General features: G+C 60.5%; 4 protein-coding genes, 1 long non-coding RNA gene and 4 other non-coding genes across 10 annotated transcripts; 2 read left to right on the top strand and 7 right to left on the bottom strand.

The window, feature by feature from the left end:
* The first annotated feature begins 839 nt into the window (after positions 1–839).
* SOX15 (SRY-box transcription factor 15) lies at positions 840–2736 on the top strand. The gene is made up of 2 exons (XM_058704166.1): positions 840–1768; positions 2373–2736. Exons 1-2 carry the CDS (start codon positions 1236–1238, stop codon positions 2539–2541), a joined length of 702 nt encoding a protein of 233 aa, XP_058560149.1. The 5' UTR covers positions 840–1235; the 3' UTR covers positions 2542–2736.
* Positions 2723–5890, bottom strand: MPDU1 (mannose-P-dolichol utilization defect 1). Its single transcript, XM_058704165.1, has 7 exons — positions 5734–5890; positions 4710–4775; positions 4393–4525; positions 3979–4064; positions 3736–3854; positions 3536–3646; positions 2723–3439 (listed from the first exon to the last, which is right to left on the bottom strand). Exons 1-7 carry the CDS (start codon positions 5834–5836, stop codon positions 3317–3319), a joined length of 741 nt encoding a protein of 246 aa, XP_058560148.1. The 5' UTR covers positions 5837–5890; the 3' UTR covers positions 2723–3316.
* LOC131497675 (uncharacterized) lies at positions 4520–7509 on the top strand. Of its 2 annotated transcripts, none has more exons than XR_009255076.1 (2): positions 4520–5781; positions 7320–7509. It is a non-coding gene; the product is annotated as an uncharacterized LOC131497675 (long non-coding RNA). The 2 variants fall into 2 exon arrangements; XR_009255077.1 differs by lacking the exon at positions 4520–5781 and adding an exon at positions 6779–7124.
* On the bottom strand, positions 7423–9857 carry CD68 (CD68 molecule). The gene is made up of 6 exons (XM_058704154.1): positions 9324–9857; positions 8829–9241; positions 8558–8677; positions 8358–8430; positions 8066–8236; positions 7423–7770 (listed from the first exon to the last, which is right to left on the bottom strand). Exons 1-6 carry the CDS (start codon positions 9370–9372, stop codon positions 7637–7639), a joined length of 960 nt encoding a protein of 319 aa, XP_058560137.1. The 5' UTR covers positions 9373–9857; the 3' UTR covers positions 7423–7636.
* A 129-nt stretch (positions 9858–9986) lies between these two features.
* Positions 9987–15960, bottom strand: EIF4A1 (eukaryotic translation initiation factor 4A1). The gene is made up of 11 exons (XM_058704152.1): positions 15890–15960; positions 14562–14610; positions 14035–14167; positions 13436–13575; positions 12287–12455; positions 11853–11962; positions 11530–11673; positions 11296–11433; positions 11114–11203; positions 10754–10833; positions 9987–10648 (listed from the first exon to the last, which is right to left on the bottom strand). Exons 1-11 carry the CDS (start codon positions 15910–15912, stop codon positions 10504–10506), a joined length of 1221 nt encoding a protein of 406 aa, XP_058560135.1. The 5' UTR covers positions 15913–15960; the 3' UTR covers positions 9987–10503.
* On the bottom strand, positions 10927–11067 carry LOC131498627 (small nucleolar RNA SNORA67). Its single transcript, XR_009255509.1, has one exon. It is a non-coding gene; the product is annotated as a small nucleolar RNA SNORA67 (small nucleolar RNA).
* Positions 12049–12193, bottom strand: LOC131498656 (small nucleolar RNA SNORD10). The gene has a single exon (XR_009255536.1). It is a non-coding gene; the product is annotated as a small nucleolar RNA SNORD10 (small nucleolar RNA).
* LOC131498647 (small nucleolar RNA SNORA48) lies at positions 12999–13140 on the bottom strand. The gene has a single exon (XR_009255528.1). It is a non-coding gene; the product is annotated as a small nucleolar RNA SNORA48 (small nucleolar RNA).
* Positions 13861–13995, bottom strand: LOC131498646 (small nucleolar RNA SNORA48). The gene has a single exon (XR_009255527.1). It is a non-coding gene; the product is annotated as a small nucleolar RNA SNORA48 (small nucleolar RNA).
* Positions 15961–16746: the final 786 nt, after the last annotated feature.

Genomic DNA, 16746 nt, shown 5'->3' with positions numbered 1-16746 from the left:
GGCTCCAGCCCGTTTCTGCTGAGAGCCAAGGCCGGCTGTTTAATCCGATTACTTTAGGCCTGGGGCTTGGGCTGGGCCTGGGGCGGGATGGGGAGCAGGGCTCCCTCACGACAGCCTCTGCGACTTAGGTGGCCAGCTCTCGCTCCTGCTGGTTCTCTGCTCTGGATGCAGGCTTTTTCTCTGGCATCCACGCTGCTGACTGCTCAGTCCTGGGGGTGGGTTGTCTTGGGGTCCCTGGCTCCCTGCCTTCAGACTCCGGTTTGGACATACAACAGGCAGTGGAGAAACCACGGTTTGGGGGCTGGAGTTGGGAGGATTGAAGTTTTCTCACCTGGAGAAAGGGGCTGAATCATCACTTGAGCACCTGCTGGGATGACTCAGGAAACAAAAATGGCCTGCCTCCCGACTGCCTTTCTTGCCCCAGGGCCAGGTCAGGGGTTTGGAGGAGCAGTAGGCACTAGAAAAGGGTTTGGGGTAGGGGGTGGGATGTTCCCAACTTCCTCCAGGCTCAATTGTGACCCTGAGGGCTTTTGATTCTCCTGTGCTTGATCCCATTGTGCCAAAAAATTGACTTTAAATTGCCAAAGCTCAAGAAGGGAGGGGAAGCGGATCAGAGCTACCAGGGGCGGAAGGCTCTACATCTGGGTCTTGGGTGGGGAGGGGGCGTGGTGCCCCAGGGGGAGCGTTGGGGGCTGGGAGGGCCGGGACACCTGGGTTTGCCTAAGGGAGGGGGAACGTTGGCGCCCTTAAGGAGGCGCGGTCTGCTGGGAGGGAGTGGGGAGGAGTCTGGTTAAAAGCTGTTCCCGGCCTGGCCCACCCGCCAGCCACAGACGCTGAGGCCAGGTGAGAGGGGCTGCGGCGATCCCGCCGCGGGACTCCAGGACTCCAGGACTCCAGGGACCGGGAGCGCGACCGCGGGGCAGCGGGCTGGGTCCGGGACCCCGCGGCTTCAAGGGCCGGAGAGGGCATCCCCTCCCCTGCGGGTACGGGGCAGCGGATTTAGCGCCTGGCTCTCCAGAGGGTGCCTGATTGGTTGGGAGCAGGCGCTCCATTCTAAAGACTCTGAACTTGGGGACGACGTATACTTCTTAAGGCCGTGAGTTTCTCTGGGACGACTCCAGACTAGGGAGACCCTTCCATCATCAGGACACCGGTCCTGGGCATCAGCGTTTCACTTTGGAGGGGAGGGCGTGTAGGACGCCTTCTAAAGCCTTCCCTGCACCCCACCGGTCCCCATGGCGCTTCCCGGCTCTTCACACGACCAGGCCTGGGGCTTGGAGCCGCCCGCTCCCGCTGCTCCTACCAACTCGTCCTCGGGCTGCCAGGAGCGGGAAGGCGCCGGCAGCCCGGTGGTGTCCGGGGGGCTTCCCCTGGAGAAGGTGAAGCGACCCATGAACGCGTTCATGGTGTGGAGCTCCGCGCAGCGCCGCCAGATGGCGCAGCAGAACCCAAAGATGCACAACTCGGAGATCTCCAAGCGCCTGGGCGCGCAGTGGAAGCTGCTGGGCGAGGACGAGAAGCGGCCCTTCGTGGAAGAGGCCAAGCGGCTCCGGGCGCGGCACCTGCGCGACTACCCCGACTACAAGTACCGGCCTCGGCGCAAGACCAAGAGCGCGGCCGCCGGGCCGCCCCACTTCGGCCAGGGAGGCGGCGGCGTGGCTGGCGGCGGGCCGGTCTGGGGTCCCGGGTACGCGACCACGCAGGGGAGCAGAGGCTTTGGGTACCAGCCGCCCAACTACTCGACAGCTTACCTGCCTGCCGGTTACGGGTGAGTGCCTGGGACGCGCGGTGAGGGACGGGCAGGGGCCCCGAGCACGCCCCGTGCCGAGGTCGTTCCCAGGAGAGACCGGGGGCACACCCCCCCACACACACACCCCCCGGTGCCCCGTGAAGCCTGGGCCGCGAGCGCTCTGGTGGCCCAGGTTTCCCTGAAGGATGTTTCCATCCTGGCCCGATAGGGGCAGCCCCGCAGGACATACCCCCTCCCCCGGACGTGATCACGTTCTAGTTACCTGAATTTCCCGTTTCCTCCCCGCTTCTGGCCCTCCCGTGACCCGGCTTCCTCTCCCAGCCCGCGGGGCGAGGAGAGGCCAGGCCCAACTCTGCCCCTTCCTGGCCTGCTGCCCCGAAAGAGGAAAACAGGCGCAGCACGCAAGCCGGCTCCGGAGCGTGCCCCGACACGGCCGCTGCACTGCTCTTAAGCCATCCTGGGCTCTGGTTCTGAACCCGCGGTGCCCAGTGGGGCCCGGAGAGCCAGGGAGAGGGGTACGTGGGTGACAGGTTCTGCCTCCGTTGGCTAGAGTTGGGGGGCCCTGCTGGCCCCTCCCAACCCAGAAACGCGCTCTCTAACCCCAGTGTCTCTCTCTTTGCAGCTCTTCCCACTGCAAACCAGAGGCCTCGTCGCCGTGCTCCCTCCCTCAGAGTAACCCGAGGCTCCAGGGTGAGCTGCTCCCCCACTACAGCCCCTACCTACCCCCAGGCTCCCCCACTGCGTACAACCCTCCCCTGTCAGGGACCCCCATGCCCCTGACCCACCTCTAACTCTCATGAACATGGACTTCCCAGGAACGGCTTTACTCTCCTTTCTACCCAGAATCTCCCACCCCAGGCTGCAAACCCTTCTTTAGAACCCTGTTGGCCCACAGTTCAGAAGCCTGTGCTGCGGTTCCCTTACCCTGCCCCCAAAATACAACACATGGTTTTTTTTTTAGGACGAACACAGTTTTTATGATTAAACCAGGTCTCTGAGTCTTTATTGCCCCATTCTGTTCCCCTTCACTGCAGCAGGAACCAGCAGCCTCCACTCCCTTCCGCCTGGACCTGCCAGAGCAGGAACCTCCTCACCCCACCCTGGGGCCCTGCCTGAGTCATTCTCGTCCCCCTTCCCCACACCCTACCCAGCACTGGGGTCCTGGAGACCGTCCCAACCAGGTTCAGGGAGGGAGGCGGCCGCAAACCCCTAGTTCCTTCCACTGGCCAGACTCCGTCCTCTAGGCCATCAGGGAAGTAGGGAGATGGGGAGGACAGGGCAGACCTTGGCCCCAGAATACCTAAGTAGGAGGAATCTCAGCCAAAATAAATGAACCGGTAGTACATGCACGGGACAGCGGGCAGTAACTGCCAGACGTCAGCCTGGAAATCCCTACCCCTTCTAAGGATCTGCAGTCCCACTAAAACTCTGGCTCAGAATTTTACAGTTGCAGTGGAATGAATGATCAGAAGTCACACCAGCGGACTGGTTCGGATGAGAATGACCCTGAGGGAGGGTGGGTGCGTGGGTGGAAACGTGGAGGGGACTCCAGTAGCCGGCTCATCCCTACTGCTTTTTCTTCTTGATGGGGGCCTTGACGTTCCAGTAATAGATGAGCTGGGAAGCAATGAGGCCGTTGCAGAGGGAAGAGACCACGAAGGTTCCAGCCATGAGGGGGTCTCCGGTCTCCTAGGTGAGAGACAGCCGAGGTCACTTGAGCAGTCCTCCCTGGAGAGCCAGGAGACCAGGTTTTAGTGCCCTCTAGAGGGCAGAAGGTGCACTCACCTGAACGGAGGTGAAGATTCTGGCCAAGGAGCCCCCAAAGAGCAGAAAGACCGTGACAGCGGAGAGCTGGCCTGTGTGCCCGTTCCGGTAGTTAGTGGCTGCCTGGAGCAGCTAGGGGGGAAATTGAGACTCGGTTCTGTCATCTGAACTCTTACCATGCTCACCCCGTGCAATATCCTTCTCTTGCTCCCGGTACTCACCCTCCCCCCTACTACAGCAGGCACGTTGGAGGCCTGGAGCAGGGTGACCACGGACAGGGGCGTTAGTGGTGACAGCAGGACCAGCAGGACCAGTGCATAGCACACTAGGAAAGTGACACCTGGGGGTCGGGGAGATAAGGAGTCCCGATCAACCTCTCCAGTGCTCTGGCTTCCTTCCCCAAGCGCGAGTTCCCGGCAGGGCCCCCAAGAGCCACACTCTGCTCTCGGGTAAATCCTCAGCACCTTTCGCAGTCTGTCCTCTGTAGTGCAGGACCAGGAAGCAGATGGTGACTGTCTGGAGCGTCAGGAACAGGGCTTCACCCCAAGAGCTGCGGAGTCAAGAGTTGGGAAGAAGAAAGGCGGGCCTGGAAAGAGGCAGGGAGAGCCTCCATGGCCCGTCCATCTGGGGACACACTTCTGATCGCTCCCTGTCCTCCACAGCCCTACTGGTTTCCAAACAGCCCCCACCCGACTGACTCAGTCTAGATCCCGGGCATTCTTGGGAGGCTCACCTCCTCTCATCACGGCCACAAACAATGGCCAGATTTCCAGGAGGAAATCTTAAGGCTTCCTGCCCCTGCCTCTGCCTCTCCCCAACGCCCCGTTAGAGTTGTCAGCATTCTGCCTGGGGGGTAAAAGGCAGCCCCCCCCCCTCACCTGAAGGGGAAGTTGTTGGTGATGCTGTAGACCATGGTGCCTGTCAACGCCACCAGTTCTAACATCACGGACTGAAGGCTCAACCCTTCGGCACTCTTGGCTCTCAGAATTTTGAACACCTGGGGCAGTTTTACTAAGAGAAAGGATGAGAAGGACAGGGATGAGGAGACGACATCCCGTGGGAGTGCAAGTCAACAGCTACAGAGCGGCCTGGGAAGCGTGTTAACCCCGGTTCTGGTCAAGGGACCCGCCCAGTTCACAGACTCTCAGCCCTCCACCCTCATCCCCACAACTGGAAGAGAAGAGAAGATACATACCCAGCACAGACCCAGCCACAATGCCCAGACCCAGGCCTTTGCTGAGGAGAATCTTGAGACAGGGAACTGAGAAGAGAAAAAGGGGTACATGGAAGGAGGTCCCTGGCACCCAGGCCAGCGGTAAATAAAGGATTTTAATGCTCCTATGCTTGTCGCTGCTCCTTTAGACCCTGACCTACCCACACAAGGAAGCCCTGGGCTGTATGGCCCTTCCTGCTTCATATCCTATCACTGTCAGGCAGGTGACTTTCCAAAACAGCTTATACCGTGCCGATTACAGCTAAACTTCTTGGTCTTCTGACTTCCAAGGTCTCCATTGCTTCACTGAAAAGCTGAGCAATGCCCAAGAGTCCTCCAAGCCTTTATTCTCCTGAACAACTAGGATCCATTCCGAAGACAGGTCTCCCTGTCCCTCATGCCTGAACCCTCTGTCCCTGGCCCGCATCTTCCCATCCTGGAAGCTCTACCCGCCCAAGGAGCTTGGTTAGCCAAGTGGGAGTCATGACTTCGACCAAATCGTGTCCCAGGAGCGCGGTGGCGGACCAGGAACTGACCAGAACAGACTGGGAAGGCCTCCTAAAGGGTCTGGTGTCTGAGGTGGGCTTTGTGTGCAACTGCCTGACAGACGGAGTAAGAAGGCGGGTTGTTCCAAAAGTAAACCAAGAGCAGAAGCGGAGGGTGGAAGGAGCCTTTGAAACAAGTGTAACTTGGCCCCTGAAAGAATAGTGACCTATTAAAGACTGGAACGATTTGGTCAGATTTTAACTTTGTTTTGCAAAATTTGAGTCCCTCGGTCCGGGACCATCGCTAAAGCGCAAGCCTCACAAAGGAGTGGTTCCGCCTTCCTCCCGCCCAAATATGGCGAGCTCCCTCTAAGGAGACCGAGGCACTTCCGGCCCGGTCTGGAGTGACTTCCGCCCAGCGCTGCGGGGCCGCAGTCGCGGCCACCTAACCCGCAGTCACGCCCCGCTTACGGCCGAGGGCGCTCGAGCAGAACTTTGATAGGATGCCGAATTAAACTCACCGTGAAGCAAGTCCCACTGGACGAAAATTTGGTCGTAGCATTTCTCAGGTAAGAGAAGCGGCGCCAGCACTCGTTTGAGCGGGCCGTCCGCCTCGGCCGCCATGTTGGAAAACTAGCTTCCGCCAGTCTCTCCTAGCCGCCATTGACGTACGGTGCGCATGCGCGCTCTGGACACTCCGCCCCCTACCTCCCCGCGACTAAGCTGTACCGCCCCCTGTTCCCCGCTTTTTCTTACTCCTCCCCACTTTCTGCAGCGTGAAATAGGTCTCGTCCAGAGACCACGTTTTGGACGCGCCCTCCCGGTTCGAGTTTTGCGGCGTGCTAAGGCTGTGCGCCTGCGCAGTTCCATCTTTCGCGCCTTTGTTTACGCTTCCAATTCGGAGGCCACATTTAGCCTCCTCTCGGCGCCTCCTGCGCGGCGCCATCTTGTCTTCGCCCGGCAGACCTCGCCTTGTTCGAAGTTGAGAGAGAAGGAGCGGGAGTCTGCGAAAGGGCGTTGGGTGGGGGCGGCGTGGCTCCTCGTCTCCTGTGCTCTCGGCGTCTCCAGAAGGAACGGCGCCGGCGGGAGCAGGACGGTCGGCGCCAAAGCTGCGCGCAGGGCCCGTGTCTCTCTCTCCCCCGGTTCGCCCGGGCCTCCGAGGCTGGGTGCTTGGGCAGCTGCTGGGCCGGGACCGCGGAGCAGAAGAGGAGGCGGCGAGCCCAGGCCCCGCGAGGCTCGGCACATGCCCGAGGGCTCTCTCCCACCCCGTCGGCCCCGCCGCGTGCTGGGCGTGAACAGCAGCGGGGCCGGCGGGCCCAGCAGCCCCTCTTGGGAAAGGGGCCCTCGGACCGCCGGGTGGGAACGATGCCCTCCGCCCCCCAGCGCTGGGACCCCCAGCTCTCAGCCCTCCTGATGGAGGTGGGCCTGGCCGTCACACCCTGGCGGCCGGGCGCCGCCGCAGCCACCACGCTGTCGAGCGGCCGTTCTTGGCCATACTCAGCAGGGTCACACGGGACGTCGGGGACGCGGTGGTGGTGGGGCTGCTGGGGAGACGCGCCTGCTACGAGACCGGAACGGTCGTGTCCTGCCCCCCAGCCACTGCTCCGTGACCCTCAGTCGTGGTGCAGGCCGTGGCTGTACGGGAGGCCCTTTCTAGATTCTGGACACTGGCTGTCCTGGGGTGCCACCCACTCCCACCAGGGAGACCGCCACTGGGAGGACTAAAGGGTCGGCTTGGTGGGTGGCTCAGGCTGGAGGCAGGTTGTTCCTAGGAGCACAGAGGGGACTTGCACGTGCAGGGCAGAGTACCCGCTGCTGCCAGAGCTGATGAAACCCTTTGCAGGTGAGAGAGGAGCACGGGCAAGGCAGAGCATTCCGTTGCTAAGGAGCCTTGGGAAAGGAAATGGCACAGGTGTGATCTCCTATCTGCTTCACCTGTATTTGCCTAACAGGATTGGAGGGGTGGGGGAACCAGAGGAGGAGGAAGGGGTGGAGGCAGACCCTCCACCAGCCTCTGCCAGGTTGGCTGCGGTGGCGGCTGGGGGGGGGGGGGGGTGCGAACCCGTGAGGACATGTGGTCACGCATAGTGTTTTGGTCCCTCACTAGCTGTCTGGCTCCCTGAGACTCAACCGCAGAAGGCACAGTAAGGCGCGGGACAAGAAACTTACGGCTTTTCATCCCAGCCAGAAGGACGGGGGAAAGCAAGGACAGAGGCTGGAGCAGGTTTTATTTTTCTGGGGACGGGGGAGGAGAAACTCATCACATTCAATAAACCTCTTTCCTCTTGTCCCACCCCCCCCCCCCCCCCACCCCAGGTTGCATTATCTGTACTTTTGTTCTCAAAGACTGAGAGGGAAGGAAGGCCGCTTTGTTTCTGAGTCAGCTGAGTGGTGAGGAGTGCAGGCAGCCCCTGGGCCTCGAGCTCAGAGGGGCTGGTAGGTGGGCGGGCGTCTCCGGACGATGCAGAACGTAGCGAGCACCAGGGCGAGGAGGCCCAGGGAGACCAGGCCAATGACGAGGGGCAGCAGGAGGAACTGGTCAGTCGGACAAGGGAAACCTGGCCGAAGGGGAGGGCAGGGAGGCGTGGCAGCGGTGCTGAGGACAGGTGGGAAGAGGGTGGAGGGGAGGTGGCGCTCGTAGGGAAGTAGGGGGACTGGGGAGGAGCTCTCCTAGCTGACTCTGAGCAGTAGATAAAAGGGGAGAAGGGGACAGAGTCTTCTGGAGAACGAACACGTGCTCTATAGTTACGAGCAGCCTGAGAGAGGAAGGAAAGTTCGGGGTGGGAGCAGGGAGGCCTGGGGTGGGGCAGGGCCGACAGGGACACGGGGGGTAAGGCAAGGAGTAGGTCTTACTTGGCCCAAAGGCCCCTGAGGGGGGCAGCTGGGCAGCCTGGAGCCTCAGGTGTAGCAGGTCAAGGCGCAGTGCTGGGGAGAGAGACAGGCTTGCGTTCCCGCAGCTGAAGCTCTGGCCCAGGGGGGCTTGGAGAGCGTGAAGGGATGAGTTCTCAACAGAGAACGTCCACTCTGGAAGAGTGAGGAAGGGTCAGCTCTGTGTCCGTGTCCCCACCCCTCGGCTCAGCCCCCCACCCCCTTGCAGGAGCGCAGGCAGCCAGTGCAAGGGACGACGGGAGGGGAGGTCACTCACGTGCCGCCTGTGGGAGGGACACGTTGTACTCCAGAGCCACGTAGCTCAGGTAGACAGCGCTCTGCTGTGGCTCCTGGGAAGGGGACCGGGAAGGCTCAGGGTGGCTGGGGAGAGTGGCGTCCGTGTCCGTGGGGTCGGGAGCACAGCGAGGGACAGGTAGGGAAAGGGCGCGTGGAGGGTGAGGGCTGAGGGTGAAGTACCTGCTTGAATCCAAAGCTGAGCTGTCCGTAGGGGAACGAGAGAAGCAGGTGGGTATGGGCACCCTCACAGTCCCCCTGCGCCTTGGTTTTGTTGGGGTTCAGCACAGAGATGCCCCAGGCCTGCAGAAGTTCAGCAGTTTCGTAGGACAACGCAGCCGTGCCATCCGAGGTCTCCTCCATCCCCACCCTGCGCCCTCCTTCACTCTTCCTTCTGAGCCACGGCCTGTGGCCTCACTGGCTTCCCCTCATGTCCACGGTCCCCGAGCTTTACCTTTCCTCCGCCCTGGGTCGGGTACAGAATTCCGATCTGGATCTGGCTTTGGAGCCGGACGCAGGGCTGGGAGCCATTAGTCCATGTGTAGTCCCCTACAGCGCCCTTGGAGCCTGGGCTCGGGCTTGGAGGGGGTGGAGGGGGTCCCGGGTGGGGGGCACTGGTGGGGGCTCTCGGGCTGGTGGCCGTGCTGTTGTTTGTCGTCGGGTGAACCGTGGCGTTCCCGTGACTGGGGGTGGTGACCGTATGGTGGGTGGCCATTGTGGGCTCGTGGCTGGTGGCGCCCGCGGTGGTGGTTCTGTGGCTGGTGGTCGCAGGCCTTGCTGTGCTTTCTGTAGCTGTGGGTGTCACCGTGAAGGATGGCAGCAGAGTGGCCGATTTTTTGTGAGGACAGCTATTCACTGTCCCCTGGGCTTTGGGCAGAGGAACAGCCTGGTTAGCGGCCCAGGGGCGCGCTCCCCCCAGGTTCCCTCCCCTTTGGGCCTGTCTCCTTACCGACTAGAAGCCCCAACAAGGCCCCCGAGAAAACCACCACCAGCCTCATGGCAGGACAGCCTCACCCAGTCGGTCCAGGTAGGTTCAGTCAGTCCCAGCTGCTTGCTCAACCCTGTTCCCTCCGCTCTTTTGGAAAAGGAGGAATTAAGCTTATGACTTCCTGCAACTGAGACAGTGCCTGTCCCCAACCTGACTCAGGCACCTCAGCCCCAGCCACCACTTAGTCATTGAACTGTCGTCACCAAATTAGGGGATTGGCCCTGGCTGCACGAATGAGCCACAGGGAGTTAGGGGGCAGCTGTCCCATGGGGACTCACTTGTCTGCTTTAGGAAAGCCCTGAGGGGGAGGGGTTCCAAGCTGTTAGGGTGGGGGGGAGATGGCCTCTTCCCTCCCCGTTCTCTAGGAGGAAGGGGGGGGCGGTTTACTCCCTCTTCCCTCCATCTGTTACTTCCTCTTGGAGACATGTGAGGCACTTGTGATGGTGCCCGCACCCGACCACGTACAGACGGTCATGTTACCCAGTCATCGTGACCATTTCCCGGTCATAGTTGGGAAGCAGCTACACAAGGGAAATCTAGAAGGGTAGTAGCTGGGGACCCAGCCAGAGATGTACCCAGTAACAGGTGGGAGGGAAGGGGAGGCAAGAAATGAGAAGCCCAACAGGCGGTTTCCAAGTCATTTTATTCAGAATTTTGTTGTTTGTTTCCTGAATCAATAAATACTATACAAAACAATGTAAAAATGGCTACCATTTTCTCTCCCCTGCTCCCCCCACCTGGGGACAACCCCATGGGCCACCTAGCTCAAGGGTTCTCCAGATTTGGTCCAGCAAATGAGGTTGGGTGACACTATAGCCCCTTGAATCCTCTTGAGAGGCGGGCAGCTGGGTGGGGGAGAGCCTCTGGGGTTTCGAGGCTGAGTGGGTTACGGTCATGGATTAGTGTTTTTGGGAGAAGAGACGGCGCCTGGGGCAGGAATCTGCCCCAAAGAAAAGGGTGTCTAAAATGTTCACGGTTCCTCCTTTTGCCTCAAAAAGTGACATTTATTCAAAGAAAAAAAAAAAAAAAGAAAAAAAATGACAAGATGTCCATCCCTTGGCTCCCTTCCCTCCCCCCTCCTGCTCCTCTTCAGCCCCCCAAGGACTGAAGCCTGGGTAGGGCCAGGGCGCAGGACAGCCCCTCAGATGAGGTCAGCAACATTGAGGGGCATCTCCTCAATGGAGGTGTTGTAGAAGGTCTCGATGTCTCGAAGTGTCCTCTTGTCCTCTTCTGTCACCATGTTGATAGCCACACCCTTACGGCCAAATCGTCCACCGCGACCAATTCTGGTGGAAAACAGGACGCCTTGGTAGGTAGGATGAAGGGAAGGGGGGCCGGGGGGGAGCCACAGCGCAGGGAGGGGGGAGGCCGCGTTCCGGAGCCACACTTACCTGTGGATGTAGTTTTCCCTGTTGGTGGGAAGGTCGTAGTTGATGACTAAGGAAACCTGCTGGACGTCAATGCCTCTGGCCTGGGGCAAAGGAGAGGATGGGTCAGCGTGTGAACGAGAGGCGAGCAAGGGAAAAGAGAGGAGCACAGTATCGGTGCAGGAGGGACTGGAGCGCAGTGTAGGCAGCCGAAGGCAGGCAAAGGAAACAAAGCTCCCCTCCCCCAACGGCCTGAGGCTTGCCAGGTTCTGTTCCAAGCTGCTACTTTCCTGAAGAGGGGCACGAGCAGGCCCCTTGGAGAGGGAATCACCTTGGGTTTTCCCTTCTTCCTTCCCAGTCTTCTCCCGAGTCTGCTCTACTCACCAGCAGGTCAGTGGTGATCAATACTCTGCTAGAGCCAGAGCGGAACTCCCTCATGATAACGTCTCGCTCCTTTTGGTCCATGTCTCCGTGCTGGAACAGGAAATGGAGGGTGCGTCCTGAGGACCAGTGGTGAGCAGGGCGCGGACGCACGCGCTGCCGGGAGCCAGGTGGAGAGAACTCACCATCGCGGACACGGTGAAGTCTCGGGCGTGCATCTTCTCAGTGAGCCAATCGACCTTCCTTCGGGTGTTGATGAAGATGACTGCCTGCGTGATGGTCAGGGTCTCGTACAAGTCGCACAGTGTGTCCAGCTTCCACTCCTGAAGGGGGGGCGGGGCAGGGCGGGGGCGGGGAGATCAGTCAGGGGCTGTACCAACGACGCACCACCAGGCCCGCCCCCTGCCCCGGGGCCCCACCTCTCGTTCCACATTGATGTAGAACTGGCGGATACCCTCCAGGGTCAACTCCTCCTTCTTGACCAGAATTCGAATGGGGTCCCTCATGAACTTCTTGGTCACCTCGAGCACATCGGAAGGCATCGTAGCAGACAGCAAGACCACCTAAGGGAAGAGAGAAGCCTCGGGGTAGGGGCTCCTCCACGATGCCTGCCCCCTCAAACAGAAGCCGGCGTGTAAAGAGGCCCGAAGCGAGACACCCGGAATTCCTATGGTTTCTCTGGCACTTGCCATCGCTGTCCTATCCCCCCCCCCCCCCCCCCCGTCTCTAACGGCTTGCTCACCTGGGTGTTACTGTTAAGCTTCTGGAATATGTCATAGATCTGGTCCTTGAACCCGCGGCTTAACATTTCGTCAGCTTCATCCAGCACAAACATCTTGATGTATTTGGGAGCTACGACAGGAAAAACAACAGGTAACAAAACTAGAGAACCATGAAGTCAGGCTTCAACCTCCAGAGAAAGAACGGACCAGAGGTCTGCTCTCAGAATACAAAGGCTGATCCTTTGCCTGCGACCCCCGTGCCAGGCCAGGCGACAGGCCTGGGAAGTAGAACACTCCCCGGGCTGAGAAGACGGGGGAGCCAAGCCAGGCTCAGATGACACGCATGGGTTCATCACAGAGCAACTCTTCCACGGGCGAAAACAGACGGCCTAGGGGACGAGGTTGTAGTCAGGTGAGGACAGGGAAGACGGGGAAGCAGAAAGCTGACACTCACATAAGTATCTCCGGTTAAGCATGTCGAACACACGTCCCGGGGTCCCCACAATGATATGGGGTGCTTCCATCTGAAGCTTCTGCACCTCGGCACGTACATTGGTCCCTCCGATGCAGGCATGGCAGGAGGCACCCATGTAATCTCCCAACGCCATGACCACCTTCTGTATCTGAACCCAGAGAGAGAGAAGGACCCGCAGATTAGCTACAACCGTGCCAGACCCCCCCCCGGAAAGGCTTCTCGTGTCATTCTCTGCAGATCACACGTGCGCCGTGAAACTCACTTCCCGGACGAGAAACAAGCAGACGACTTCATTTAAGACCACACTGCCAAGAAGGGGCAGGCACGGGATCTGAACTTGGTGTGGTCCCGAAGAATACAAGGATTCACAGTAACGGCCCTTTCTAAAAGCCAAGAGCGACCCACTCGTTAGATCTCAAAGCGACCAGTTTAGTGAACAGAATGACCTCTACCTGCGTCCTTCTGCCACTGAACCGATCGATGCTAGATGCCATGTTCGCTCTTGAAAAAAGTGTGTTCTGCCCATTAATGCCCTAAGGAATCCTTCCCGAACTTCTTTACTTACTTCACCTGTATCTACAAGTTAGCAGAGAAACCATTACTTCCCCACCGAGGGTTTAAAAATAACTAGGAAACAAACGTTTCTCATTCTCTCTCCTCCAAGACCCAAGAAAAGTCTATCATTAGGATTTCATGTGCCCCAGGCATGAAACAGCTCTGGCCACCAACCCAGGCATCAAGCTAGGATGAACAAAGGACTGCGTCTGCTCTGCCCCAGGCTGATATAAGAGCAGCACCATCGCCGAGGTGTCTCTTTGCCCATCACCAGGGGGTTGGTTCACACAACAGCCACCAAACTTGCTCAGCCAGCCAGGCTCCACCTAGCTGCCTTTTCCCTGGACTCAGGAAATGGGCGGAGGAAACGATGCTTATTGTTCGTTAGGAGAGGGCATATAATTAACCCCAGCCAGCCTTCAGAGATCCAGCAGTCCTTGGCTCATTTTCTTTAGATCTCTCTTCCCCGATGCTTCGGATCTTGAGGTGGTGGCCCTTAGGGAGCACACCTCGGACTTTCTGATTATGCTCCTTCCCAGAGCACCCTCCAGGGGAGGGAAGCCACACGCTCACCTGCTGAGCCAGCTCTCTAGTGGGCGCCAGGACCAAGGCCTGTGTGGCCTTTAGATCCAATTCAATCTGTTGCAGAATCGATATGGCAAAAGTGGCTGTTTTCCCAGTCCCAGACTGGGCTTGAGCGATCACATCATAACCTAAACAGAGTAGAAGAAACTTGACGTGAGAGTACGTACGTGTTGCCATCAGGAGATGTTCAAGGCTCTGCTCCATCAACAAGCAGTTGATAAGAGCTAAGTGCCAAGCACTTAGTGCCTCCCAGACTTTACCGCGCCATAACCTAGTGCCCAAATGGGAACATCTGGAAACCAAGTTAGATTATTCATTCATTTAGGACTGCCCAGAATTGACCTTTGACCTAAAATACCAATAGCAGTGAAGAACTGGCTAAAATACCACCTTACTGAAATCCAACCAGCCATCCATGTGTCCAGGGCATGAACCGGGCACCGGCACAAACCAAAAGCCAAGCTGGGATAAACAAGGAATTGCTTTGCCCCAGACTGATAGGAGGCTGGCACCACTGACCAGGTGCCACTCCACCCAGGTCAGGGACCGTGCAGAACTCATTCTGGGGCAGAGGGATCGGATCTTACCCTTGATACAAGGAAGAATGGCTCGCTGCTGGATGGCAGAAGGCTTCTCGAAACCATAGGCATAGATGCCCCGGAGAAGGGACTCGGAGAGGTTCATGTCGTCAAAGCTGTCAACGATTTCGTTCCAATTGCTCTGTGGGGCACAAAACAATTCAAATGGTAGAAGAGGCGACGCGGCGTCCCAGAAGTGGAGCAAACGACCAAAGCTCCAGAGCCCACAGCCTCTCCTCCCACCTGGGAAGCTGGTTGGCTCTACGCGGTCTGGGAAGTCACTCTAAGGGGCCGGTCCACTTGTAAGAGGAGAGGCTGGACAGTATAGGAGAGAGGAGACTCAACACACAGGACGTGTTTCACACACGCTCAGGGACCTACCGATTTGGAACAGATCACTGGAAAGGACTTAGGATGGGTAGGCGAAGTCATCTACTTGGGAGTTAGGCAAGCAGCTCTCCAGAAACCAGGAGACACTGCTAGAGACACTGCCTTTCCCAGGGACTAAAGACAGTGGCGCAGGAGTGCCATCTCACCTCGATGACGCCTTCGGGCTCCATCCCATCGGGGCCATTGTCTCTGGATCTGTTGGTTTAAAGCAGAAGTAGGCCGACTGAGACGCCAGAAATCCCGACGGCCAGGCTCTTCCTACCAGCAACCGGCCTCGCACGATGCCATCAGCCCACGCTCCCCGACCCGACCCCATCCTGGACCCCAGGAGACACAGTGCTCAATTTACCACCGAATCAGGCCCCTGGCCCCGCCACCGAGGGGACGACCCAACCCCCGAAGGCCCGGAGGCTGGAAGGAACGGCGTCGGCGCTTCCGGGGGACCGGAGGTGGTCCCCGCGGCCGGGCCCACGTGTCCGGGGCCGGGCCGCTCCGAGTCCGAGCGCGCGCACCTCCCACCGCGGCCCCGGCGCGCCGGAAGTCCCGCCCCGCACCTCCCCGATGCGAGGGTAGGACATCCCCTTCCCCCCACGTCACTCCGCCCGCGCCCTCCCCCACCCCCTCCAGCCCGTCTCCCCCCCTCGCGGTGCCCGGATGTGGGAGGCCGCGGGCGGTGGCGGCCTCGCGCACAATGAGCCCCAGCCGAGCTAGCGAAGGGGGAGATTGCACAACACTGAGAAGCGAAGCGGGCTGGGGGAGGGGAGCCCCTCGGGCCGCCATGTGCTCGCTCCCTCGACCACCCAGCGGCGTCTCCCCCCGCCCCCCGCCACGGCACAATCCACATCCCGCCCGCCCCCGTCGCGAAATGGCGTCGCCCTCCCATACCTCAGGCCGCTCACCCCCGAAGGAAAGTGGACCTGCCCATCCGCAGTTTGCCAATTGCCCGGCTCGTGCGGCAAAATGGACCCGCCCGCCCGGCGCCGGGTGGGCTCCCGGTGCCTCACGCGGCCGCTCCTCGGGGTCAGGCTCGGTCCTGGCCGTCAAGAAAACCAGCACACTGAACGGCCGGCTTCTTCCGCCCCGACCCATCGCTCCGCGCGACGACGCGCCCGGCTCGCAGGACCCGGGCGTCCCCGCTCCGGCGAGTGGTCCCGTCGGAACCCTCCGGAATCCCGAGCGCGCGCGAGCCCTCCCTCAGGCAGAGAGGCGCCCGGACCCGCTGGCTCGGGCCACACGCGGCGGCGGCCGCCTCCGCCTCCCACGCCCGGCCGCGGCCTCGCCTGGCGCTCGGCGCCGGCCTCCCGGCGGGCCGCGCCTACTCGCTCCCCAGGACCGGGCCTCCCGGCGTGGCTGCCCCGCAACCCCGGGTGGGGGGAGGGGTGCCCAGGGCGGTGGGCCTCAGCTCCCCCCGCGGGGCCCTCGGGAGGGAGCGGCTGGGTAAGTAGCCTCGACCTCTTGCAAAAGGGTTTCTTACCGGGAATCCTGACTCGCAGACATGATCCTTAGAAACTAGGGCGGAGTGCCCGCCTATCGACAACTTATAGAGCGCCCGACCCCGCCCCAGCCATCGCATTGGCTTGGCCACCTCGGCCCCGCCTGCCGGCGTTCAGCGACTCGGCGTGACGTCAGCTCGCAGGAGCTCCGGCACGCGGCCACCATTGGACCGCCTGGACATCTGTCAAGGGGAAGACCCGCCCCGCGGCCCCATTGGCTCTGGGGCCCGCCTTTCTCGCCGGTACGGAAGTGACATATGGGAGTCGGGCCTCGAGGCCTGGCAGCCATCTTGGGGCCCAGCGCCCCTACACGTGCGGAGGCGAGAGCGCCTTGGTCATGTGGCCCAGCGCGCCCTATCACGCGAGAGGGGCGAGGTTTCAGCCTCCAGGGACTTCCGGGCTCCAGAGACAGCCGCTTCCCTTCGCCTCTGCTCTGAGTCTGCTCTGGACCTACATTCTGTTCCGTTCTCTCCTGGAGCAAAGGTAGATCGGACACCGTCCCGCCCGTTCCGGAGGTGCCGGGGATGACGGGATCAGGCGGTACGCCCCCGCGACAGGTCCCCCCCCCCCCCCCCCCGCCCCCCGGGCCACAGGGAGGGACAGGGATGGAACAGCCGACTTCCTGGCTTCCCCAGCATTTGGGGTCGCTGTCATGAACTTTGGCTGGCTCTCTTAAGTGTCCTGTTGCCCAGCTCCAGCACCTCTCAAGCTCCCTTACGGGACTCTTTAGGGATGATGAAGACAGGGTGCTGGCCAGCGAGCCAGGGGTGGAAGGCTGAGGTCTCCATGACCACGAAAAGGGGAGCTAACAGGGGCTGCTGAATCAAAGCCTGAGAGC

The sequence above is a fragment of the Neofelis nebulosa genome, chromosome 16 (assembly GCF_028018385.1).
Source record: "Neofelis nebulosa isolate mNeoNeb1 chromosome 16, mNeoNeb1.pri, whole genome shotgun sequence".
NCBI classification, from domain to species: Eukaryota; Metazoa; Chordata; class Mammalia; order Carnivora; family Felidae; genus Neofelis; species Neofelis nebulosa.
This window is presented reverse-complemented; position numbering and strand designations above follow the sequence as displayed.